We start from the raw sequence: 27,912 nt of genomic DNA, 5'->3' as shown, positions 1-27,912 counted from the left end.
CACTCCTCCACGATGCGGGCCGAAAGGCGGTCCTCCATGGGCCCTACCACCTCCGTCACACAACGATAGATGGAGTTGTCCACCGCTTGGTAAAACTCATCATCCTGCAGATAGGGGCAGGCCTCCTCCTCGTACTCCCCTTCCATCTCGGAACCAAGGGGCAAATGCGGGGCACCCAAGAGGGCGGCAACCGAGAAAGTTCTCGAATGTGGGCAGGCCCAGCGGCTGCGATCACGTTTTGGGCCAGCTGACGTGGCAGGTGGGCTGCACCAACCCCCAAGCGCGCAGACCCTCCTCGCCGGGACCGGGTCTACGTACCCCTCAAGCGCGCTAGGCCACACACTGTTAAAGAGGTGCACAGATCTCGCCCGAAGGCGATTCACGCGGTCAAAACCGCTATACAGACCCCAGAGGGCGTCAAAATTGTGAAAGTACAGACCCGGATCACCAGGTGTCAGAGGGGTACGCGAGGATCGGCCCACGCGCAAGCAGACCCCACGGCGCGGCTCCTCGTACTGCGGAGGCGCGCCGGAGGGTCGGCGAGGCGACAGGCCGCCCCCTTGCGGTCTATGTACACACCGCACACAAGTGGGAATAAAGTCGCGTAGGAACGACAGAACGTTCCCGCAACAAGGGACTCTGAAAGGGAATAAACCATGCAAGGAGTCCCCAAAGACCGCAAGACAGTCAATCACAATAAAAGAAGACAAAATAGAAAAGCACTTATCTGGCTGCGGGAGCAGCGAAGAAAGAGGAGGAAGATGATGGGAAGTCCGGTTATATAGGGACGATGGACAGAGACAAAGGACTGTGGACTATTATTATAAGCAAAGAGACTCTTGGGAGTTGTTGTTGATTTTTTGTTGAACATTACGTCAATGCTTTATGTTTAAAGCATCTTGTGTTCTTATTATATCTTTTCCTGAGCTGCTGTGGTTTCTTTATGTTAATAAAGCGAAGGAAGATATAGCATAATCTGAAGCCTCCGGTCCTGACATAGAATTAGGACGAACGCTCTCCGACAAGGAGTGGCAGGTCATATATTACCGGGCACACCATACTGCTAGAAACACAGCCAGCAAAGAATCAGAGGTGAAAGTGGCCTATTACTGGCACCTGACACCGGAACGCCTACATCAAGGTAACCCGCGGAGAGATCCCACATGTTGGAGAGGGTGCGAACAAACAGGGACCATGATACACATACTGTGGGAATGCGTGGAAGTGCAGGAATACTGGGAGGGAGTACTCAAAGACATAGACGCACATTTTGAGATGGAACTTCCCCGTTTCCCGGCATACACGATCCTCGGCCTCCCCAACAGACTCATGTTCCCACTCAAATCCATCAGAGGAAAACAGATGGGACTGGCATTAGGAGCTGCAACACAACACATCCTCTCCTTATGGGGAATGTCCAGGAAACCCACACACACAGGGTGGCTGCATCGACTATGGTACATAATGGGGATGGAGAGGATCCAAGCTTCACTCACACAAACATCCGACACATTCAAAGAAATATGGCAGCCAATACTCAACCTGCTCACCCAGGAATTTACCGAGCTCACATGCCCTAAATACCTAAGGGTTCTCAGACTCTCAGATGACTTCCACAATAGGACAAAAGAGGAGACACAAAAGGCCTAGACTGGATCCCCTCAGGCACGGGCTAAGGTTGGACACCCCGACGGGAGGGGGGTGGGGGGTGGATGGGAACGGGAGAAAAGGGGCAGTTGGGGTTAGGGAGGGCCAAGGGAGGGACATGGATATAGAGGTTCTAGCTTGCAATGTTTATTCGGGTTCCCATCATACGAGCTTACATGGACACCAGACAGCCGTCCCCAAAGCCCAGGACTCTGGGGTATATGAGCTGCAACAGAAGGGGAATGGAGTGAAGGGTCATATTGAATTACATACTGTACTGTATTGCTTGGCTGAACCCAATAAAAACAAATTTGATCCAAAAAAAAGATGTGGCAGCGTGTCTCAGAGGGCTGCAGCTCAGCAAAGCTAGCACTGACACAACAAACCCTTTTGAATTCGGTGCCAATGCAATAAAAAAGTAAAAAATATGCACCGCAGTTATGATAAAAATGTACAGGTTGGAACTATGGAAAATACTTGTACTCTCACTTACAGACCAGGTTAACACCAAAACCTCAGTGCATTTTTTATTTTACAAATAAAGCTCTGCACCTTTTCCGCTGATAGCTGCCTCCTCCTAACACCCCCTTAACTTTTTATCCCTGACAGACCATTCGCCGCTGGTAGTCATTCCATATTAGAAACTACCCTAACGTCACTGGCCATATTAGAATCATCCCTAGCCTCAAAGGCCTGTCATTGTGGGAAATGCTATCCTTCACCATAAGAATGAGATCAGTAATGAGTAGAAAATGTTCCCGATATGTAGAGTTGCCAGCTATTTTTCCCTACTGCACTGGTGAGCGAGGCAGGTCTGAGGCTCTTGCTACACGACGGAGCATGCAGTGGAGAAAGGCAGTGCTGAGACTATGGCGCTCCAGTGTGCGGGGTGGGGGGCAGACGTTGTGGATTTTTGTTGCAGGAGGGGGCACGCATGGAATGACAGGCTGGAACGAAGGGGCCCGCAAACAAGGCAAGGCTTATTTTTCAGTGTCAGGGGAGACAAAATGGACTATGCATACTGTAATTTTCCTAAAACATCATTTAACTGACTAGAATGCCGTCACCAAGCTTTTAATTTCATGTTAGGTGTCCGTGCGCTTAAAAGATCAGTGTGTGTGGTATTTCCACAAAATTATCACCACACGATGATTCAAGCACTGAAAGACAAGCGCAGCCGCACGACCTGAGTTATACGTGCACAAAAGCTGTGAGTGTGTTGAGCAGAATCATGCCGTTCTATGCTTGAAAGACTGCGTGAGCTTATGCCGAGAGACAGTCACTCTCCACTTTCCAAATATTCCTTAGCAACAGTGTGCAACATATCCGAGTGTGACATTTGATATTTAAAGTTAAATGCACAGTGAGAAAATGTGTAGCCGCGAGAGCTTGGGGACCCTTACTGGATTGCTGCTGACAATCGCGCTGCTGCGCCATCAGTGTTAGTTAAGTTAGTCAAAAAATGAAAGGTTAAATAGACGCTGCGTGCTCTGCTGTGTTAAAGAGGCAGGATGACGTTAAAAGGAATTGTTTGAGTAAACATGCGAACATAATACATGGCGATCATTCATAGTAATGCACACAGCAAGTTTGATGAGAGGAGGCAGCAGGGGGAGGGGAGAGAGGAGGGGGCCTGCGCCTGTTTCCCTTGCGGGAGCGAGCAGGAACCATCTGTTAATTACAAACAGATGGTGTGAAAGCTCGCTCCAGCAAGGAAATCGCCAAACGTGCACGTGTTGCCATTCAAAGCAATGCAATGTGTGCACGTTTTTGACTGCAAAACGGAATCGATTCCAAGAGGTCTTTTTCCTATGCAACACATGCGCGCTGTGTAGGCGAGACCTAAAAAAAGTAGCACTTTTCACATTAAATGCTTTCCCCAATGCTCTAAAACACTTTTAAAGCCTTGTAAATATACAACAGCTCCAACCCTTAGTTATTTACCTGCAACACAAGCTGGTTTACAGCAGCACATTGGGCCTTGTTATTCAGTGCCATTCTGTATCTCCTCAGGGGCCTGTGGTCAGTTCTGTGCAACGTAATCCACAATACATAGTTCCAAAAGGGGTGGCTTTTGTATGTGTTAAAGGCTTGAGTCATGTGGTTGTTTTTTTATACTTTGTATGGTATGCTAATTATGCACAGGCCTCTCCTTGTGGAGGGTGGGCTCTTAATAGGCGATAGTGCTTTGGTTTGGGGGTTTAACTTCACAACCATTGAAGCGCTTACCTCTGTGTGCAACTTTTCATTTCTTAGCTTAGGGCGCTTCCTGTTGTGGACAACTTATCCTTTGGGATCTACTAGTCAGGATTGTCACCTCTTTTGGGGGGGCAGGGGGTGGCGGTTTGAAGTTTGACTCAGCATCTGCGTTTAATTACATTTCATGACTTTAAGACTCTTCCTTGTGTGAGATGATTATACTTAACCCTTTGCTGATCATGATTGACATCACCTCTGAGGAAGTTAGCAGCAGTATCTGTATTTAATGTACTTTCATGGTCTAGGGCACTTCCTGTTGTGGGCAATTTATCCTTTGCCTTCTGCTAGTCAGGATTGTCTCCTCTTTTTTGGGCGGGGGGGGGGGGGAGTTTGACTCTGCATCTGTGCTTAATTACATTTCATGACTTTATGATGCTTCTATGGATGAGATGTTTATACTCAACCATCTGCTAATCGAGATTGACTTCACCTCTAGGGTAGTTTGCATCAGCAGCATCTGTTTTTAATTCCATTTAAAAATTACCTCTCTACCTCTAAAGAATAGACTCTTCTACTTTTCTTTTTTAAATGTCACATTTAACCACCCCTTTTGGGATGGTCATCCAAGAGGCTGGGGTCTGTGGTTGCCTGATCATTTCTCAACTCCTCGTGATGTGACACATCAGTCGCAGCTCATTTTGTCCTGGCGTGAACATACCCTGCCATGCCCTTCTTTGATTCAGACAGTTTTGCGCACACTTCTATGTCTCCAATTTTACACAACCCTAATCACATGATGCTATGAACCTAACACAAGCCTCTATATGTGCACACATAATCTCACAACACAGGTGACCAAGCCACCTATGTCAGTTCCGGGGAGGGTTCTCACACTCATCTACTTCATTTCTACGTAATTTACGGGCACGGTAACCGTCACTGTTAGTTGATGAGTAAAGGTCTCCCTATTTACTACTTACATCTACCTAGAAAACAACTCCATTATTCTTCTTGAACTGCTCTGTCGGGGAAACTGGTTTTCTCCGGAGGTATGGCCCTCCCCTTTTGAAATGCTATATTCCTGTTGGTCTGCTCCTCCTATGCTCCTTGACCAGATGATAGTTCCTGTTCATTTGAGAGTGCGATCGTTTTGGAGCTGCTGAACGCATCCTTAGCTCTGGTAATGGCACAGTGGACTCAGCCAGGTCCACCGGCTCCCCTGCATCTCTTCTAGGTTTTTGTGCCTAATGTGCACTGAGGGGTGCCAAGGCTGACCCTCCAAGGGCTCTCATCCTTTCAAATCAAGAGCTGAGCGATTACGATAGGAGGCCGGGCATGCCCATATTCATTCCTGGTGTATATGGCTGGCTTCTCCTATGCATCAATTATGGAGGATGCATGGGCCGGCTGCTGGAAGTTGGAGAACTGGGAATAAGAGATGAACTGTTAATCATTTAGAAAGCTGTCCCTACTCCGCATTTCACTGCCTGTGGGCAGTGACATATTTTGTGACTGTCTGAACAGCCTCAGAGGCCCATCTGGGTTCAACTTTTCATTTGCACTGATCTAGTGAATCTGCAGTTGCTTGTGGTGATGCTAAGGACACTGTCCTCACCAGCCGCCTTCTAATTCTGATGCGAGTTCCTGTTGTAGATCAATTCTGCTTGGGCTGGTTGAGTTTCAGCTTATTCCTTGTACTTTTTTTCCCCGGGCATCGTGTGCTGTGCCGCCTTCTTGAGGGTACCCTTGTATTAACAGTTAGTATTCTTAGGTCCCATTTAAAGTCCCGGTTTTTACCCAGGGTTTCTATTCGATGTTAAATCCTACAATCAGGCAGATAATTCCACTTCTAAGTTTAGTGCTGCTCTTTCATTGCGTTCCCAGTACTACTTGTTTTATTCTTCCGCATATTCTGTCTGGCTGTAGCAGGGGATGCACAGTGTCATTTCCAATTGGTTCTGTGTCAAGCTGCTTGTCTGTTCTGGGCTTGCTTCAGATTTCTAACATCTGGTCTCTCTAAAGATATTATTATGACTTCTGGTCTTTCCTCTGTGAAACCTGGAAATGCTAATTGATGGCGGCTGCCAGTCACTGTAACGTTAGGCAGAGTAAGTACAGAGACTTGCTCCTGGACCTGTAGTTTGATTCAAATGCAGCTTTATATGTTTTTTTTTTTAAAGAGTTTTATATTGTGCAAACTTGACCCGAAGCCATCGGAGCGCTTTACACGAGCACCAGTTGCGTTACATGAGGACACATTCATTTTTATTAGGCACGGGGAGATTAAGTGATTTGCCCAGAATCACATGACGTTGCGCGTCCTTGCCGAGACTTGAATCCAGTTCCCAAGATTGGAGGTCGACTGCCCCTGCTGTTGGGCCACATCCTCTTACATGTTATTTTGTTTCCTATTATTATTGGTTGATTGTTTCTCAATTTGGGATAGGTTTTCAATTTTTTTTTAACTCCCCTACATACCATGCACCTCTCCTTGTGGAAGAGAGTTGTATTGGGACGGCAAGAATTTGAAACAACAATATGAGATTGGCAGACAGGGATGCTGGTGCATGATAGAAAAGCTGAATAGGCTGGTTTAGCATCATTACCTCCCGTCCCTCCCTCGCCTTCCTTCTTAACACGTGAGGCCTTCTGCCTCCCCCCGACACACCCCCCAGCCTATAAAAAACACCCCCCACCACCTCATGTTCTTTTTTTGTCTCCATTAGTGAGACTTACCTTCTGGTTTCCTCTCCGTGGCGGTCCCGGGAAGTCTTCAAGATGCGGGTCTTCGCCTCTGCGGAACAGTGGGCGGCAGTCCTCCAGCGATGCAGTTGCTTCCTGGGTCTCGTCGTTCTCAAGGGGGAGCAGCGCAGGTGTCAGTGTTGCCATGTTTTTAGACCCGCCCCAAGCCCAAAGCCGCTCAAATATAAGTCCAAAATAAGCCCAATCAGACCAATTTCAGCCCAAATTAGCAAGTCTCAAATTAAGCACAAATTGTCATCAGAAACAATTTTAAGGACAAATATATATTCTATTGAATATACAGAAAGAGGGAGATTAACTGGGCACCTGCCTTAACGCTACTCATTTTAAAGACCAGTCCTCACTGTGACTTTGTTATGTGAACCATAGACCCATCATAGGTTCTAATTGGATTTTGTCATTTTATTAATTCAAATTCGCTCCATTTTGTAAATCGATTTGGAATTGGAATTGTGTTTCACTTTATTACTGCTGGAGTGCTGCATAATTATTTTACACATTGCTTTCAAGTTAAGCCTGATGGCTTTTATGCCAATCTACCAGTGGGATAATCACAAATGTATTAATTGCCTTTTGTGGTTCACCCGGACAGGGACTGTGTTTATTATTTGAGTGGGACTTTCACTGCTCTCAACTAATAACCCAATTTCTTACACTTTACAATATTATTTATGAAGTGTATTTGCCTCTAGAGACAGTAGTGTATGATTACCAAAACATATAAATATACATACTCTGGATATGTAAGAAGAAACTGATAATCGTTTCAAATTTATTTTGACACTGTTCCAGAAAAATCAAAGAGCTTAATGTGTTCAGTTTTTCCAACTGCTGGTGTGAGTGAATCAGACAGCAGATTATATTATTACTGTTTTTTTAAGTTGCCATTTTCATCTTGTAATTGCATTACAAAATCTGTATGCCTAAGTGCAAACAACAAATAGATTGTCCACCATCATATTGCCCATTTCAAGTGGACAGAAACCGTAAAAACTAGAAAAATTCAAATACCACACCTTGGCATACTGTAAGCCCAGCAGTGCCAGACATAGGCATACATAAACCTGCCACATGTGTATGGAACAATAAATCAACAGTATATCACAAGACTTCCAATATTTGCTAACTAAAAGGTATGATGCTCAACCCAGGCTCACTTGAATCACGCAATACCCGGCTGAAGAGCCCTAACTAGGCTGAGACGCCTCCTAGGTTGCTTGGGTTCGGGTTCAAGGAGGAACTGGCCAGACAGTTTGGGCTGGACTGTTCCCATGAGGATCAGTGTGAAACATGGATTTGCATATGGTCGGGTCAAAACTGAGGTGGCACAGTAAGCAAAAAAACGAGTGACTGGATTAATTCAAGCATTTCATTCATCACTTTGTGGACCATTTCAAGCATGGATCAACACTAGAACTAACAAACAGTAGGGGACGTTGGAAGAGGAGGATGACTCTTGGAGAAGGGAATCTAGCAATGACAGAGTGTGAGGAAGAGAGATGCTTAAGTAAGGGTCTCTTTGGCAGGGATATGAGAGGCATCCGACAGGGTATCTATGATAAGGGATTGTAATTGTAATTGCATTTATATAGTGTTTACTACCCCTGACGAGGCGTTGAAGCGCTTTTTCGGCGAGTAGCACAATACTCAGGGACCCATAGAGGATTAGTGGTGAATTAGTATAGTTAAACATGCAAGTACATTTTAAGTGGTGGATAGGTTAGTCAGTTATTTGGATTCAGAAGGATAGCAGAAGGATAGATGAGGAAAAAAGGTTTGTATTTATATAGCGCTTGTTACCCCTGTTGGGGTGTTAAAGCACTCTACTCCGGAAGCCCTTAAAGGATTAGTGGTAATTTAATATGGTGAAATGTGAAAGTAATTTCAGTGCTGGATATTAGTCAGTTATTTGTAGTGAGAAGGATAGCAGGGGGAAAAAGGGGAAGAAAGGTTTGCATTCATATAGCACTTGTTGTTACCCCTGATGGGTTTAACGCACTGGAGCCAGAACCATAACTGAACTTTTAACTGTGTGTTTTTCAGTCATTTTGCATAGGTACTCTAATGCTTAAAATAATTAGTAATGTATTTGTCAATTTTTATATAGCGCAAAGCATCAAAAGTTATATATGGAACAATTAAGTATATAGTGAACACTAACATCATCCTAGGATAGATTAACATGGTGACCAGTTTTATCATTAAGCACAATGAAAAGGACAACTTCTGAATCGTAAAGTAATAATCAACAGGCAGGTATTCATTGGAGGAGAAGAGAAGAGCCCCAAGTATTAGAATTTGGCAGTGAACGGCTGGTATCCTTAGACAAACACAGCTCGAATAGATGGGATTTTTTGTGTTTTTGTAAGGATGCTGGAGTGGGTTTTGCTCTCAGGTCTGCTGTTAGCGAGTTTCAAAACAGTGACGCAGCACCCGAGAAGTCTGTGTTGGAGTCCTGAGAACCAGTTGGGAAGTCATCCTGTGACAACTAGATGTGCAGCAAGGACGTACCGTGCAGAGCACCGCCCGGCGTTGTGCTGGTGTGCTCTTACCTGCGCTCTTCCAGACTGAAGTCTCGCTCCTCTGGTACACGCTCCCACTGAACATCCACAGGTTCAGCGTTAGGGTTGTTGATGACCAGCAGCGCGGTGCCTGAGGTGCCCAGACGCACAGTCAAAGGACACAAAAGGAGGCAGTGCGAAGTGTCCGTGCACTAGCATGGGACACTGCTCATCTTGCCCGATGTATCCCTCAGCCGAGCACTGCCCTATGTCCAGCTGCAGAGGTCGGGAAGCCCGGTTTTCCACGTCAGCTTGTGCCTCCAACCCTGTGCCTCGTTGCAGTCATCCAGGGTTGTTATGTTATGTTATGTTATGTTATGTTATGTTATTTATTCTTTTGTATAGCGCAACGGTTACTCAAAAAGAGTGTCCCGGCGCTTTTAGGAAAGGGCAACAGATTTCAGAATAACACAACACAGCTAAAAGAGGTTAAAAGATAAACAGAAGAAAGCGAAACTGCTGGCAGACCTATTGGGAAAACAGCCAGGTTTTGAGACCTCTCTAAAATCAAGGAGAGTAGACGCCCCCCGCAAAGGGAGCGGTAGTGCATTCCACATCTGTGGGGCCAACAGACTGAAAGAGCGGCCCCCAAGGCGAGCCTTCTTCACACGCGGAACAGCCGCCAAAAGTAGAGATTCTGACCTCAGCGAGCGAGTCGGATGGTAAAAGGTCAGTCTCTTTTGGAGATGTTTAGCTCCCACAGCATGGAGCGCTTTGTAGGCCAAGGTCAGAGCCTTAAAGGCAATCCGTTTGCGGATGGGTAGCCAGTGTAACGTCACCAACAACCCAGAGGCGCTAGCCCGTCTACTTAGGCCGAAGATGGCCCTGGCCGCCGCGTTCTGTACAACTTGAAGCCTTTGTAGCAGATACTCTGGCAGGCCCAGGTAAAGAATGTTGGCATAATCCAACCTGGAGCCAATCAGAGCCTGCACCGTCAGCCTCCTGTGCTCCTCGGACAAGAGAGGCAAGAACCTCCGCAGCATTTTTAACAGGCCAAAGCAAGTGCCGGTTACCCCCAAGATCTGGGCTTTCATCGTCAGCCCCTTGTCCATCTTAACCCCCATTTTTTTAGCCATGGGAGAAGAGCCGGACGGAGGGAACATGTCGATAGGCCACCAGGCCTGCCAGCTCGGCTCCGTATCGCACCCGAAGAAGAGTACCTCCGATTTATCGGAATTGCACTTGAGGCTGTTCAGTTGGAACCATGCGAACACAGCCCCAAGGCAATTCTGGATACTCTCCCCGTCAAAGTCAGCCCCTCTCTCGCAAGAGAAGAGGAGCTGGGTGTCGTCGGCATACGACACGATCCGGGCACCAAATGACTCCGCCACCGCCGCCAAAGGGGACATAAAGATGTTAAAAAGGGTCGGGCTCAATATAGAGCCCTGAGGGACCCCGACTCCCAGAGGCGGCATTACGGCGGTGTCAGATGATGTCCAGATCGTTTGCCGGCGGCCGGCCAAAAAAGAAGAAAACCATTTGAGCACCGTCCCCCGCAGACCAATCTCAAAGAGTCTTGCGAGCAGGCCCTCATGGGGGACGGTGTCGAAAGCCGCCGACAAGTCCAACAACACCAGCATGACTTTGCCCCCGGTATCCAACACCCCTTTAATGGTTTCAGAAACCTCAAGGAGCGCGGTCTCGGTGCTGCGATGTGAACGGAAGCCCGACTGGGAGTCATGTAAGATCTCATGGGACTCCAGGAAATTGGAGAGCACCGACTGAAGTGTTGCCCCGACATGCGCCAAAACTCCGAGAGAGAGCGCATGTGTCACCCCAGCCCGCATTTTGAGGAACATGCAGCGCAGGGCTGTCAATCATTGGTAGCGCTTTCGCGCGCTACAAGATTGACAGCCCTGGGGACTCACATTGATACTACCCAGCAAGGTGTATCTTGGCTGCACTTCACAATTCAAACGAGTGTGGGTGTGGTCTTGGGTTCTCCTCCAATGATTAGCATTGTGCTGCTCTGATGTCCGCGCGGGCTGCGGGCTTATTTGTCACCGGACCTTCTGCGCTACTGTGATAGGCACACACCACAACCTCATCGCGGTCGGGGCCAGCCCAAGCCAGAAAACAGCTCGCACAAGCTTAATACCAGCCCAAAAAGTAGCCCCCCGCCAGACATGGGTTTTTTCCCGCACAATTGGGAAAAATGTCGCCCAAATGTGCGGGAAATGGCCCAATCTGGCAACACTGGCAGGTTTATGGACGCTGTGATGGAGTCCATCTGTCCATGTGTGGATGGGGCTGTATTTCCGGGTCACAGTCGCGGTGCGGCCGGATCGACTAGAACTGGAGCATCTTGGAGAGTTGGTAGGACGGGTTGGTTCCCATTTTTTAATGTATTTATTTGAGAGAAAAAAATGTACTGGTTGGATGGGGGAATCGTGGCTTGGCTGTGAAACAGGAGCCCAGATTACTACCGATGCCCAGGCCGCTGGCGCAAACCGCCTCTTAGTTCCCATGTTGAATAGTTACCAAATAAAGAGACGGGCGCTGGAAGCAGGAATCAAGAACAGAGTTTAATTCTCATGAGGAGAGCCAGTCATTTCGGACACGAAACACGGTGTCTTTCAGGAGGTGCTCTAACAAGTGAGCTGAGACTCTTTCTTTTATACCTTACAAAACATTTGATAGTACAATCAGGACAGTGTGACGCAAAGGAAAAGACATCCCTATAATCCTCGTGTCAATCCTACCCCACATATGTTCACAATAGGGACCCTTGACCTGCTGATAAGAGGGGAGGGCAATCACGCAGCTGAGTGTTCCGTCAACTGTTTAGGATGTGTGCGCCTGATCATAGCCCAGGGGGTGGGGTGGCTAGGATCAATAGTGGGTCTTTTGAAGAGGAGTGACTTCATACAATAAGGGCAGTAAATGGTATCTCCTGGCTTAGGCGATGGCCTCGGACATGTGTGGTCAGCCGGACTCGGGGAAGGGGTCATCAAAGGAGTGGTATTCATGCTGTGTGGACAATCGAGCGCGGAGGGAAGGCTTGTCAACAGAGGGGCATTCATGGAAGGAAAGGAGGTGTTGGTCAGGCGCGGCCGTGGCTCTCAAGGACAGGGTCTTGCAGAAGAAGAAGGTTTACGGCTTGCCCATGTGAGGAGAAGGGAGGGGGAGCCAGGGTGGACACGGGGACAGAGTCACATAGAGAGAGAGAGATCGTATGACCCGTACATGAGAGAGCGGGGGCAGTCAGGTGCAGCTGGGGAGGGCTATGTCAGCTAAGGCGAAGGATGCCTCTTCAAGAGGGAATGGGGGGGGGGTTTTGTGCGGGTCAAGCAGGAGAGTTGCCTTTCACAGCAGGGTCGCGCAGAGGGAGAGGGTTTCATGGTCTATGCATGAGAGAGGGGGTTTAAGATACGCGCAGGAGGGAAGCCGGGGATTCCAATGGGTAAAAGGCCATGGTGCCTAGAATGGCTGTACATATGCATAGGGGTATGGGCTCTTACTGGCAGAGTGATACGGTCAATAATTTACGGTATTCATGGTGCTCACAGGGAGAAGAGTGGGAGAAGAAGGGAAATGAATGCTGTTTATGTACATCAATTTCTTCAATTTCCACAGTCGCCCCTTTTTACATTACAGCAGTCATTTTTGTAATTGATGGGGTTACAGGTAGACAGGCATCGTTGATGAATTAGCATTTTGTCGATACTAACATTTGGCGTACAATCATAGACAGTTGAGGTGATGGGCAGAATGCAGCACATAGGAAATTGCTTTTCGTTGAGTTCCTGACAATTAAGCGCACTACACAGCATAAAGGTTTCTGACTTAAAAATGTGACCAATGAACAGTTTTGACCAGGTAGTTGGGAGCGGAATTCAGTTCAATACACAAGATTTCTTCGTCACAGTGTCTTTTTATCAGTGAGCCATCACTGGTAGGCTCTAGTCCGTGTACTTTCGTTGGCGCTGTTGAGCACCGGCGGTGGAGCTATAGGTCCAGCTCGGTTCTATCCTTACGCGTTGCAGGGTGCGGTCAGTCCTCTGCTGTTAGACCACAGTCCTGTTCCCTAAACAATCCGTTTGGCGGCGCCTTATGCTCGGCACCTATATTTTCCGTGGCAACACCCTATTCCCATATGAATGCAGTTCTTCCTTTTGGCAAAAAAGTCACGTGGAAAAGAGGGTGAGTGTGGTTCAAATAGTCGATAGGAGAGAGGGCGGAGTTGGGTCAGAGTTCCTGGGACACACAAAAGGGACCAAGGGAGCAGAGGATAACAAGCAGGCAGGCCCATCAATCGGGCCCAAAGAAGGGGGACGGAGACTCCAGGCACACGTGGGTTAGCAGACGGAGGGCTTCAAGGCGACCCGTCATTTTTCATTTTCCACGTTGAAATTGCGGTCTCGTCCCGTATCTTGTTGCTCTGCAGCTCCACCTTTGGTCGAGGTCACACGTGTCCCAAGATCTGCAGTCAGGCTGTACGTCACATCTGACCCATCTCCTTCGGTGATCGTGAATCTTTGAATAGGTACAAGACAAGGTTTTAGAGAAATGGCAGAAGAAGATATCTACGCATGTGAATTCCTCCCTCAATTCTACGCATTTGGGAGATACGCTCATTGGTCACAGTCAGACGTTCATTTACCAAGCAGTGCATATGTCGGCATTCCTACTGAATTCAAGCCAAGCTTTATTCATTGTCTACACAGGTCACATATGGAGGAAAGTCAGACTCTTATTGACTGCGTATGTCATCAAACTCAACATTTCGGAGCCTCCAGGGAGACTCGTCTTTCTAACCTGAGTCTTAACAGTCTAACATTTCCCTTCAAGGCTGGCTAACCTTGTCAAACAGGGCGGGGGTGCCATCATCGAGAGTCAGGCAAAACAAGGTTTTCTCGAGGGTCAACAGTTACTCATGGTCACCATGTTTATATCCGGGACAGCAACTGGGGTCTATCAAAATGGGGCGGGGATGCTTCGGGCGCTCGCGCTTGGGTGCAAAAAGGGGCGGGGGGCAACCTGGGCATTGGGGGTCAATCTAGACGTTGGCGTTCGTCTCTGAAGAACAGACATAAGGTGCCATTGACATACAGTTCCCCTATAAATGGCCAGATTTGGGGGACTTTAGTCGTCTTACCTGTCCTTTCCTTCTCAGCCAATTCAAGTTCATTCATTTTGCAGAAAGGAGAGGCAGTAATATGGCGAGATACAATCATTTTAGTTTCGGTCAATTTCGCTGAACACCTTCGCGTTCAATATGTATCAAATCAGACTGGTGCCGGTGGGGCACAATTTTACCACAAAGAGGGAGAGAAGATAGGGAGACTCTCATAGAGAGTGAGAGTCGTCCGCAATCTAAACGAGCCATTCGGTACACGTATGACATGTAGAGAGAGAGAGAGAGATAGAGAGAGAGAGAGAGAGAGAGAGAGAGAGACGTGTACGAAAATAGGTCATTTAGTGCGCTCACAACACAGAACAGCAAAGGTCAGGTAACACGTAAATACAGGCAGAGGGAAGACATAAATCCGTACATTACATACACACACACTCAGACAGGGAAGACAGCACATGTACTACACATATATAAGACATTCACGACAAAACAGAAAACAACAGGTGGCCAACAAAATCCATATTATATCCTACGTATCTTTTACTATCCTATTTATCTATGTGCTTAGCTCTTTCTACCCTTCCCTCCTTTTCCTTCTCGCTTGTTATGTCTGCGAGCGTTCTCAATTGCCAATACTTACACCTCGGTTGGTCGATCAGAAATTAACCTGGTCGTGCTATTTACCCATGGTTGGATCTTAAACCATTTTTCAGTTCCTTCCTTTGGTGGGAAGTTCTCCAGGCTGAGGCAACGGCAAGTATTGATCGGGAGAACAGTCGGACAGCTTGGCTATATCTATAAGAGTGTGAGAAAGGGGGCAGTGCATTTTGAACATCAGCAACATTTCTAACTTCCCAGACGGGTGGTGCCGTGGTAACCCTTACCCGTATATTTTTCTTTGTCCTTTCCCTACCTAGTCAAACGTCCAGTTACATTATTTAACGCGTCATTTCTAGTCAATTTTTCGTCATTCAGTACCTGTCCAGTTTCTATGTCAGTCCATCCTCCCAGTCGCTATGTTCTAAGGAGGAACAGTCATGTTTAAGTCGACGTCTTTTAAAAACTTATCGTTATAAGGACTATGCACATATTCCCTCCTTCCCTTTTCGTCGGTGGTTCGACCATCGCTCTCCCATACTTCAGCCGACGTTCTGACGTGACCTGCAGAAGGGAGGAGAAAGAAGGGGTGGGGGGCAGCATTCAAAGTACATCAGCATGCAGTAGTCCGAAAATGTTTTTACCTACCACATACTCGACCTATCTCCACGTACTGCATTTCTTTACCATCTCGGCGTTTAAGCCCAGAGGGACCAGTGGTCAGATAGATAATCATTGACGATCTGCGTATCTACATGAGTTACTTGGTCGTAACCCTCTTTGTCGGGTGCAAGGGTGACGGTCAGGTGGCATTTCTGTGGTGTTGTTTTAAGGGTGTCTAAAACACTTTTCTGGCTGCCTGTGACACATAATGTAGCTGCTAAATATCTGATCCTTTTTGATCTACATCTTTCATCATACTTATTCTTTGCTCACAGTAGTAAGACATCCAAAACTCATTAATGCAACTGCTACAACCATGCTTTCTTTTTCAAAATACTTTTAATAAAAAGTGTTGAGGTACAAATACAGGCCTACAACTCGGTGGGCCGGCTACGAAGCAGATTGAAACTGCACATAAGAAGAACGAAGTTGGTGGCAGTTCATTGCATAAAGTGCAGCAGTGCAATAAAATCGTATTAAACTTCCCTACAGAGCAAGCATGATGCATGTCAGTAATTCATCTTTAATAAATTCATAAATTCATTATCCAATGTTCATTCATTACCTAAATTACACCAATTCATTTTCCAAATCATAATCAGTACCCACCCTAAGTCAGTTCATTGTCCAAGCACATACTCAATATCCTTCGTATCTACTTTCATTATCCAAGAAAACTACATACATATCTCGGGGCAAAAAGCTGCGTGGTCAGGGTGCAACAAAGTTTATTCAAAAAGTCTCATTTTGTGTCGGCGCCATTTTGGGTGGGGTCAGGCGAGTTCCAGCACAGTCAGAATATCTCCAATGACTCGTGGTTGGACCAGAACCTTCCGTTGGAAGTTCAAAAAGTTTTGAATCAGGTGGTTAACAGTTCTAACAATATGGACCATTAGTCAAAGAGTGGGGAGGGCGGCAACAATTTTCCTACCGGGTCATTCTGGTGTTCCACCGGAACTGAACAAGTCTGTGCCGTGGCTGCATTTTAGCCATTTCCCATCCGAGGCTGGCGCCGGCAGGAGTTGCACCGATGTCGTGGTTCCCAGTGAGGGGGGCGGGGGCGCCCATGCGGAGGGATCGGGGTGCCCCCCGGCTCTCATAGAATCTTCAAGGTTGAGGAGAGAAGGCATGGGGTGCGTGCCCGTCCTGGGCAAAAGAGCGCTTTTTGATGTTGACCCTCTTTAAGTAAGAGCATTGGGGTGTCGCTGGAAGCCTCCACCTGGAGGGAGGTGGGGGAGGCTCGTTCGCGTCACCTCCCCCTTCCAGCGACCCCGCGCCGTTCCTCGGCTCCGTCGCTTCGATATTGGCCGTGCTGGCTATTGAAGATGGGGGGGGGTGGTCGGCGGCTGAGGCAAGACAGCCCCCCCCCTTCCTTTTTGACAGGTGGCGGGACTACCTCCAACTCTCCAGGGGTGGACATGTGGCGGGGCTACTTGCGCTTGTCCAGACGTCGGCATGTGGCGGGACTACCTGTAACTATCCAGGCGATGGCATGTGGCGGGACTACTTGCAACTGTCAGGCGTTGGGTGTAGTTGCGGCCATTATAGCACAAAGAAATGCCGCCATCCTCGCTTTGGCTTCGGCCTTCGACGAAAGCTGGATCGGGTGAGAGAGAGGGGTGGTCGGTGGCCGAGGCAAGACAGCCCCCTCTCTCCCCGCGGCCTGCAGGGCGGCAGAAGAGGAGGGATGGAGAGGTCCCTGTCATTCTTTGGACCGCCTGCCCAACATCATCTCCTACTGACCGCGGCCAGGCGAGCCGCTTGTGCCTCGAGGCCTCGCCTTCCGGATGGGCGTAACCGCGGACCTGTTGCACTTCGGGAGCTTCCGGAATGGGGGTAGGTACCTATTGAATTGTTTCTATTTCATGTGACCGTTATTTGGGCGTGGCGGGCAATGAGGCAGACATGTTTGGAGCAGGAATAGGCAGTAGAGCCTAGCTACCTTGTGGCTATTTTTGCTGTCAAACTTTTCGCCATTTTATATTTCTTATTACGAACTGTTTCTAATGTTTCTTATTTTTAGTGAAGTCGAAAGCTCATCAGGGGGTTACTGACTTAGCCTGATTTTTCTTTTTATTTTTCTTTCTCTTCCTTAGCGTGTTTCGAGCTAAAGCTTTCTGTTAGTAGGGAACGGTGATCACTTCATATTTTTATGTGTCCTTTTCACTAGGGGGTACTTCTGGACGGACCAGACGAGTTCCCTCCAATAAATGGTCCGGGGTGGAACGAGATTATCGATCAAAAGGGGAACATATATTCCTTCATTAGGGTATCATCCTGGACAGACCGAGCGATGTACTTCCACTTACTAGGGTAGCCTCCTGGACGGACCAGATGGTCTACTTCCACTAAATGGCACCATTTTGAAGCGCTTTTTCGCACCCATCCGTCGCACAGCATTTCCAAGCCTCTTCTGGCAATTTATCCAACAGTTATACCATCATTTTTTACATCTTCTCATCCTTATCACATTATCCATTCATACTAATTTCATGTATTTGCATATTTCCTCAAACGGGATGTTAAAGTCATTTTCCAGGTTTCTTATGTTGTCACCGTGTCCATCCGGACCTCTTGGTAAAAACACGAGTAAAACATTCTTCGTTCAGGCAGTGTTTATTTGTAAAAAACCAAATGCATTTCGTGCATTATATGCACTTCTTCAGGGGTCACTGCGCTGAACTATTTAAAACAATCTGTTCCTCTTTCTCGTGGCTGCAACTCTTCACATTACAAATGTGGAGAGTTGCAGTTTGAGGAAATATGCAAATACATGAAATTAGTATGAATGGATAATGTGATAAGGATGAGAAGATGTAAAAAATGATGGTATAACTGTTGGATAAATTGCCAGAAGAGGCTTGGAAATGCTGTGCGACGGATGGGTGCGAAAAAGCGCTTCAAAATGGTGTCATGTTCAATAAAGTGTGGTTGGGCATCACACTTAAGAAGTCTGCACGCAAAAAGATGGAAATGGAAAAAGTTTTGGATTACAATGAGGAAAGTGTGAAATACAGGAGTGCATCCCGTCCCCCATGATTGCTACTTCCACTAAATGGCCCATGAGCGGGGAGCATATGTCCTCCACAAGGGTAGTCTCCTGGGCGGACCATGCGAGCTACCCCCCAAATAACCAAACAGTGGGGAGTGGGTAGGACTGACGAATTCACAAAGGGGCATAACCTACCCTTTACTACTTGCAAAGACTAGACAGAATATTTCTATTCCACGTTGTTTGCAAGTAGAAAATACCTCAAACGAAACAATTCCTGGAACAACAATGTCCAGGCAACCAACCAATCAGTGGGGAGAAAAACAGGCATGACGGATTACAACGGGGACAAACGTCTGCATTACCTGCCCTTCGCTATCCAGAAAGGAAGACAGAATATTTCTACTTGTCTCAGTTTGTAGACAGGGAAGATCTCAAAGAGCAACAATCGATTATTAATCGATTTCAAACAATCAGTGGGGAGAAAAGTAGGCATGACGGATTACAACGGGGACAAAAGTCTGCATTACCTACCCTTCTCGATCTGCAAAGAGGGACGACGTTCCTATTCGCCGCTGTTTGCAAACAGAGAATGTCTCGTTCTCCAGAAGAGAACCAATATGTCAAGTAGCCTTCAAAGCTAAATGAGCCAATACCAACAATATCAGTATACAAATACCGATTCCAATACAATCAATCAATCAATCAGGTGGATAGAACCACCCTACCAATCAGGCGTAAAAACACCCTACTTAATCTTACCCGGACCGGACCATACGGACAGTTCTTCGACTTCCTCCTCCAGCGCCCGATCGTTCTCTTACTCCATGTAGCATTCCTGTGGGATTCCAGTCAGGACAATAGGTCACTCAAGAGAGGTCCGTTCAGAATTGGTGAAGTTCTTTTGATCGGCAGCCGGGCTAGGGCCCTCTCAAGGCAGGTATACTCCGATCATTTTAGATGTTCACTTCTTCGTCTGGATCTCTCTTACCGAACCTTATGTCACTGATGGACCCCGCGTTGGGACGCCAATTGTGAAACAGGAGCCCAGATTACTACCGATGCCCAGGCCGCTGGCGCAAACCGCCTCTTAGTTCCCATGTTGAATAGTTACCAAATAAAGAGACGGGCGCTGGAAGCAGGAATCAAGAACAGAGTTTAATTCTCATGAGGAGAGCCAGTCATTTCGGACACGAAACACGGTGTCTTTCAGGAGGTGCTCTAACAAGTGAGCTGAGACTCTTTCTTTTATACCTTACAAAACATTTGATAGTACAATCAGGACAGTGTGACGCAAAGGAAAAGACATCCCTATAATCCTCGTGTCAATCCTACCCCACATATGTTCACAATAGGGACCCTTGACCTGCTGATAAATGGGGAGGGCAATCACGCAGCTGAGTGTTCCGTCAACTGTTTAGGATGTGTGCGCCTGATCATAGCCCAGGGGGTGGGGTGGCTAGGATCAATAGTGGGTCCTTTGAAGAGGAGTGACTTCATACAATAAGGGCAGTAAATGGTATCTCCTGGCTTAGGCGATGGCCTCGGACATGTGTGGTCAGCCGGACTCGGGGGAAGGGGTCATCAAAGGAGTGGTATTCATGCTGTGTGGACAATCGAGCGCGGAGGGAAGGCATGTCAACAGAGGGGCATTCATGGAAGGAAAGGAGGTGTTGGTCAGGCGCGGCCGTGGCTCTCAAGGACAGGGTCTTGCAGAAGAAGAAGGTTTACGGCTTGCCCATGTGAGGAGAAGGGAGGGGGAGCCAGGGTGGACACGGGGACAGAGTCACATAGAGAGAGAGAGATCGTATGACCCGTACATGAGAAAGCGGGGGCATTCAGGTGCAGCTGGGGAGGGGTATGTCAGCTAAGGCGAAGGATGCCTCTTCAAGAGGGAATGGGGGGGGGGTTTTGTGCGGGTCAAGCAGGAGAGTTGCCTTTCACAGCAGGGTCGCGCAGAGGGAGAGGGTTTCATGGTCTATGCATGAGAGAGGGGGTTTAAGATACGCGCAGGAGGGAAGCCGGGGATTCCAATGGGTAAAAGGCCATGGTGCCTAGAATGGCTGTACATATGCATAGGGGTATGGGCTCTTACTGGCAGAGTGATACGGTCAATAATTTACGGTATTCATGGTGCTCACAGGGAGAGGAGTGGGAGAAGAAGGGAAATGAATGCTGTTTATGTACATCAATTTCTTCAATTTCCACATGGCCCAATTGGTTTGACGGTGTATTTCCCTTTGGCTATTTCTGGGCCGCTGTGTTTGTGTGAGGTTATTCTGCTACCATGGGTTGCAAGAGGATGTTTAAGCGGAACAATGTGGTGTCATCCTCCTCTTCCTCATCAGATGGGTCTGTAGTACCCTTGAAAAGGCCTTGGGTGCAAGGCCATGATGGGAGTGACGTGCCGTTCATTTCCAGGGAGGAGGTTCAGGGCATGAGGCGGCCATCTCCAAAGCCCTGCAGGCTCATCCTGAATTGCCTGTTGGTCCTTCCCAGCCTTGGACAGTGGATCCCGGAGTGGAGTTGTCCCCTTCGGATGGGGAGGAGCGTTCTACCACCTTTGGAGAAAAATATGTCTCCAGGGATGAGATGTGGGATGTTTTAGCTCATGTACGCGACAACATAGGGTTTCCTTCTTTCCACCAAGGTGAGGACGTAGGTGTTCTTTTTTCACAGTATGTGAAGCTCTCTCTGTATGGCGTGCCTTTTTAGGGCCTGGTTCGAGAGATGGCGATGAGAGAATGGAGAGAGATGATATGGCCAGTCCCTCGCTTTCTCCAGAAACTATACCTATTGGAGGGGGAGGGCCCTGTGCCCCACACTGTGCAGTTGGACTCCATTCTGGCTACTCTGATGGGTAAGACTGCCATTCAGCCGGAGGTTTGTACCCCAGCCGATGCCACCGAAGAGAAAGTGGCCTTGGGCCATAAGAAAGCCTTTGCTGCTGAGAATTTGGCCTTAGTGGAGAGAGAGATTTTCTTGTGGGCTGGGTTCTGGGGCTGTCTGCTCTGTACATTTGGGGCGTTGAGATTGTTTGTGCCGATCCGTTGAGCAGGGACATTCCCTTATCCAAGGATTTCTCTCTGCTTCCCAGTTTGTTCAGCCAGTTGGTGGTTTGTTAGGGCCTCCCGGTGGTAGACCCGTTTGCGGTCCCGGGGAATGCCAAGGTGGGGCAGTTTTGTTCTCTGGGTCGGGGAGTCAATGACTTGACCTGTCCTTGGCCTCAGGGCCAACTCTAGGCTTTCCCTCTGTTCCATCTGGTCTGTGCTTTTCTGCTTCGGGTCTGTAGGGAACGGGTGCAGGTGGTGTTGATAGTGCCCAGGTGGCTTAATTCGATTTGGTTTCCTCTTCTGGGCTTGTTGAATTGCGACCAGGAGTGGGTCCTTCCTATGGTCCTGTCTCCATTGATTTTTCCGGGCACCTTAAGGAAGTTGCACTTGACGGCATGGCAGTTGAGCGCGGGGCTGTGAAGTTGCAGGCTTCTTGTAGGTCGTCTACGCTTCTCTCTTATGTCAGCATTGGAGTGCTTTTTCAGCCTGGTAAATTCAAAAGGAGGTTGATCCTACTGAAACTGACCTCTTTTTGGTTATGCAGTTCATGCAGGATGGGCCTCAGTTTGGTCTGTCTGTGGCTTCGCTGCGGGTGCAGCGGGCGGGCATTTAGGCGTTTAGAGGTTCCTGGCGCAATTTGCAGGATGAGGGACCTGATGCCTCGATTTTTTTCAGTGCCTTTTATCCGGAAGGGGGACGCTTTGTGAAGTTTGGTCCAGCTAAGAAAGGTGAGAAGACGCCCATGGCTACTTTGAGTCATTGTATTCCGTCTGTGGTCCTTTTGAGGTGAAAGGGGGCTTATCATCCTGGGGGTGTGACGGGGCACTCTACGTGCAGTATGGCGGCTACTGGGACTAAATTGCAGGGTACCTCAGTGGTGGAAATCTGTAGGGCGGCGACTTGGTCCTTTCCTACCACTTTTGTCCGGGACTATCTGATTGCTGGTCTGGAACGTTTGGATAATGTCCTGGGCCACAGGGTCTTGTCCTCTGTGAGAGAATAGAGGGTTTGTATTGTGATTTGGGCTAGTGTTCTTATTCACTCAGTTGTCTGTCTCTGTTTTTGCTTACTATTTCCTCATGTGTTAAGAAGGAGGGCGAGGGAGGGACGGGAGGTAATGCATTCATTACTCACTGATAATGGCATTACTCCTAGTCCTACTCCCTCGCCTTCCTTCTAGGTCCCTCCCGGTGCCGTCCAACTGAGTTCCAGACTTAGCTTGTTTACGTACGAGAGGTGGTGTTGGGGGCGGGGTGTATTTTATAGGCTGGGGGTGGGTCGTGGGGTAGAGGGCCTCGCGTGTTAAGAAGGAAGGTGAGGGAGTAGGACTAGGAGTAATGCCAGTATCAGTAAGTAATGGACGCATTCCTGTTTTTTTCCGTCTCTTTCCACTATTTCCCTCAGAGATGGTGTCGTAGTCCAACTACCTTACTGCTTTTGTTGTCCTATATTTCTCTCTATGACTGTCTGACCTGCACATTTCTCCATTTGTACTTCTTGTAACGTATTCATAAAAATATGTATAGCACTTGGCAGATAGGCTTCAGGCATGATGTCCATATGTTAATTTTTCCCTCCTGTTCAGTCACTGTAACAATCTTTCTGTTGCCTACTGTTCCTACCTGCTGATTTCTTACTGACCCACACACTGGCCCCTCTGATGATTGGATACTATGCTGGCTTCATAGTAACAGATTTAGTATTGTGCACTGCATTTGTTTTAGCTCGTCAGGCTGCGTCTGTGTTATTCCTTTTAGCTAGTCAAGCCTATCTCTACCTCTAAGGGATTTCTTTTATCTCTTCAGGCCTATCTCTGCCTCTAACTGATTTCTTTTAGCGTGTCAGGCCTATCTGCGCCACTAAAGGTTTCTTTTAGCTCATCAAACATATCTGTGCCTTTAAGGATTTCTTTTAGCCCACTAGGCCTATCTGCACCTTAGGGGATTTCTTTTAGCTGGTTAGACCTATCGCTGCCTCTAGGAGCCTGGGAAAAAAGGCTGAGAACTAATGTGAGAGAGCATAGTAGCTTCATAATATCAGATCTGGGTGCGAGGTATATAGCGAGGAGGAGCCAGAGCTGGCTTGGATCCATCACACCACTGGTCACTGCGGGAGAGCTGTGGCAAATTTCCTGAATTTGGTCTGGCGCCTGGGGGAGATTCATGGGGTGAGGAATGTTCAGGTAGATAGAGCATCTCAAAAAAATATCATTGTTGAAGGTAAGTAACATTTTACTTACACTCTGAGGAAGTTTAAGAAGCTTTCCTTACCCTCCAGTGCTGCACCAACAAGTATCACTGAAAGGCAGCTAGTGTCTAGTTTTCTTTGGCATCTTTTGTTAGACCTAATGTGAGCTGGACTAGGAACGTGTAATGCAGTAATGTGTAGCTGCATGCAGTGACACAGGGGGTAAAGACCATTTGTGGCCAACCTAGACACTAAGTGTTTCATATACTTGGGAGTTTATGTACCGAAGGATTTCTAAAAAACATATAACTAGCATCCTTTCCAGGATACATAACATAAAAAGAAACCTTGGTTAATGTTTGTTTATTCATATAGTGAACACGTCTAGGTGCTCTTGAGAGAAGCAAGATGGTTACATTTTTTGTAATGTGGTATACAATGTTCTCAGTCCCACGACCTATGCCCACTTGGGCAAAGGTCCGGAGTACCTTCAGGAATTGCCCGTACACTCCACCCCCGCAGAAACCTCTGCTTATCATCAGCCGACCTTATCCGTCAACAGTGGTTCAAGCGGATGCAGCCTAGGTTGGAAGGCCATCTCCCAATATTTACAGTTCAGGAAGCTCTTGAAAAGAGAACTATTCAGACTTGATTTCTAACAGAACTGATCACAGACCAAGAGTTTCAATTGAGGAACATTAGACACAAGATCCACCCTTTAGATTGCATTTCAGTCTTCCTTGTCACTTTAATTATTTGTACACTATCACCTGTGAAGTATTAGTAAAGTATCAAACAGTACTATACAATACTTATAATAAATGAAGACATTCCTTTCCTGGGCATGTTAGTTGTGGGTACATTGTCGTCCTTTGTGTAAGAGGCGTGCTTTCCAAGGACTAATGTCATAGATGTCACTTGTGCTGATTGTTCGGCTACATATCTTTAACATTTCAGAAGGAAACCACCTTTGTGGGGATGTATTTTAATTTTTAACAAATGAAACAGATTAATGTATAAATAAAATAGTTTGTATAATAGTACAAAAATGTACTGTAAGTGATTTTTGAATGGATTGTGGAGGGTTAAGTTAAGGGTTCATTCTGGGGAATGATATGGGGTTAGGGAAGGGTTGTGCTTAATAGTTCGGGTTAGGACCAACGTAAGGTTAAGAGTTAGGTGATAAGGGTGATGGTTAGGATAACATTTGGGCTGGGTTAATGGTTATGTGGTAAGGAATTAGGGTACGGTTATGGTAAGGAATGGATTTAGGGTGGGGTATTAAACAGAGTGAGGCTAGGCTATGTTTATGGATCTCGAATGTGATTAGGATTTGACTAAGGGGATGCTGAACAGTTAGCATTGGGGGTGGAGTATGGGTTAGGGATAAGAAATTTTGCCTTTTTTAGTAAATTCTATTTCAAACATTTCCAATAAAAATATGACTTTTAATTTTAGACCCTGATTGTAGATTTGTATTTGTGTATTTTCTGCCTCTTTTGATATACTTTTTTCCTTCTTGTGTTTCTCTTCTAGATTGGAGATGGGCTCGCGGTTTTGCAGGTAACTAAAGACTGTCCTTTGAGTCCTCACTCCTTAATTATGTATCATTTTTTCATGTTCTACAAGTATTTGCAATGAACTGCACCTAAGAGTCTGTGCTCACATTATTTTGATATCATTCATATATTTACAATGTGCACCATGTTGGAGAGTCTCGGCTGTTAGACCAGGGGTCTTCAACCTCTTCTGAGATGAGCGCGTTCAATGAAAATCCTCCTGAGCTACAAGCATTAGAGATGTAATAGTTGCCACATCAGGCAAGATCACATTAGTGCCCCCATATGCAAAGATTACCAGCAGTGATCACTTCAGTGCATCAGGCATAGTAGCTCCCAGTAATGAAAGAATATTGTGTCACTGTGGAGTGCCTGTACGTGGGTAATACCCAAAATCCATAGCTGCAATTCCCTGAGCACCAAGTAAATTATATTAGTAATAAGTCTCCCAACACTGATTGATTTTTTATCACTCAAATATCAGCTTTAAATATATTTTAGAAATGCAGCCATATTCTCCAAAGATCAGCTAATGAGTTCTGAAAATACACACATTTTCGTCTCAATTGCATGCTTGTTAATTTTGGCATACATTTGTTAATGAGATAGAACTAAAAGGTTCTAATTTATTTGACTGGGCTGCACCCAGGAGAGCTACTTATAGGTTGCTGGAGAGCTGTAAGTAGCTCACGAGCTGTTAGTTGGAGAAGCCTGTGTTAGACAGAGGGGCTCTTTCTGCATGTTCTGGGGGTGTTCCTGGTTTGGCAGTACAGCATATCAGAACATAGAGGAGTTCTTCAGAAGTAAAAATCACTGCTGCTGGGTTCTGCAGCACTACTGTGGCCTGTGCTCCTACTTCCACAACAAGATCGCGGACATACACAACAGCTTCAGCACGCAACCGACGCACGCCACGACCGCAGCAACACCACCCACCACCACGTTCCGCGCCTGGACCCCGGTCAACACCGAAGACACCGTCCACATGATGAACTCCATCCACTCCGGATCTCCGACCGACCCCTGCCCTCACCACGTCTTCAACAAAGCCGACGCTGTCATCGCACCCCACCTGCGGGACATCATCAACACCTCATTCGACACCGCCACCTTCCCCGAGAGCTGGAAGCACGCCGAACTCAGCGCTCTACTCAAGAAACCTACAGCAGACCCCACCGAACTCAAGAATTACCGCCCCATCTCTCTACTCCCGTTTCCAGCCAAAGTCATCGAAAAGACCGTCAACAAACAGCTGGCCGCCTTCCTCGAGACGAATGGATCCCTCGACCCATCGCAGTCCGGATTCCGTGCCAACCACAGCACCGAGACCGCCCTCATCGCCGCCACTGACGACATCCGAGCCCTGATGGACAATGGAGAAACAGCGGCCCTCATCCTCCTAGACCTCTCCGCGGCTTTCGACACGGTCTGCCACCGCACCCTAGTGCAGCGCCTCAGCAACGTCGGAATCCAGGAGAAGGCACTGGAATGGATCGTCTCCTTCCTCGACGGAAGAACACAAAGAGTCCGCCTTCCACTGTACAAGTCAGAGGCCACCGAAGTCATCTGCGGCGTCCCTCAAGGATCCTCGCTGAGCCCTACTCTCTTCAACGTCTACATGAGCCCCCTCGCGGCCATCGCACGCCAACACAACCTCAACATAATCTCCTACGCCGACGACACCCAGCTGATCCTCTCCCTGACCAACGACCCCGCCGCCGCCAGAGCCAACCTGCACGAAGGGATGAAAGAGGTAGCCGAGTGGATGACGACGAGCCGCCTGAAACTGAACTCAGATAAGACGGAGGTCCTCATCCTGGGCTCCTCGCCCTCCGCCTGGGACGACTCCTGGTGGCCCCCCGCCCTGGGCACCGCACCCAAACCGACGGACCACGCACGCAACCTGGGTTTCATCCTGGACTCCTCCCTCTCCATGACCAGGCAAGTCAACGCCGTCTCCTCGTCGTGCTTCAACATCCTGCGCATGCTTCGGAAGATCTTCTGGTGGATCCCCACAGAGACCAGGAAGACCGTCACCCAGGCCCTCGTCACCAGCCGACTGGACTACGGCAACGCACTCTACGCCGGAACCACCGCCAAGATCCAGAAGAGACTTCAGCGCATCCAGAACGCCTCAGCCAGACTCATCCTCGACATCCCACGACACAGCCACATCTCCGGACACCTAAGAGACCTGCACTGGCTCCCGGTCAACAAGAGAATCACCTTCCGCCTCCTTACCCACGCACACAAAGCTCTCCACGATCAAGGCCCGAGCTACCTCAACAACCGCATCAACTTCTACGCTCCCAAACGCCACCTCCGATCTGCCAGCCACGCCCTCGCCGCCGTCCCACGCATCCGCAGAGCCACTACAGGAGGAAGGTCCTTCTCCTACCTGGCCGCCAAGACCTGGAACTCCCTCCCGGCCAACCTGCGCCTGACCCAAGACCACCTCTCCTTCAGGAAGAAGCTCAAGACCTGGCTGTTCGAGCAGTAGCGGCAAACCCCCCCCAAGCGCCTTGAGACCCTACGGGTAGGTAGTGCACTCTATAAATGTCTTTGATTGATTGATTGATTGTGCCACTGCTGAGATCTGCACTTTTTTTGGGAA

At 47.9% G+C, this 27,912-nt stretch overlaps 1 protein-coding gene across 1 annotated transcript in view; it reads left to right on the top strand.

Annotated features, from left to right (window-relative positions):
* Positions 1 to 25,302, top strand: part of LOC147663555 (E3 ubiquitin-protein ligase TRIM39-like) — a gene marked incomplete at its 3' end in the record, with an annotated part of 149,426 nt that extends 124,124 nt beyond the window's left edge. The window contains exon 6 of the mRNA XM_086950362.1: positions 25,276 to 25,302. Within this exon, the coding sequence (XP_086806488.1) occupies positions 25,276 to 25,302 (27 nt within the window). The remainder of the gene's footprint in view (positions 1 to 25,275) is intronic.
* Positions 25,303 to 27,912: the final 2,610 nt, after the last annotated feature.

The sequence above is a fragment of the Lissotriton vulgaris genome, unplaced genomic scaffold (assembly GCF_964263255.1).
Source record: "Lissotriton vulgaris unplaced genomic scaffold, aLisVul1.2 SCAFFOLD_1003, whole genome shotgun sequence".
Lineage (NCBI taxonomy): Eukaryota > Metazoa > Chordata > Amphibia > Caudata > Salamandridae > Lissotriton > Lissotriton vulgaris.
This window is presented reverse-complemented; position numbering and strand designations above follow the sequence as displayed.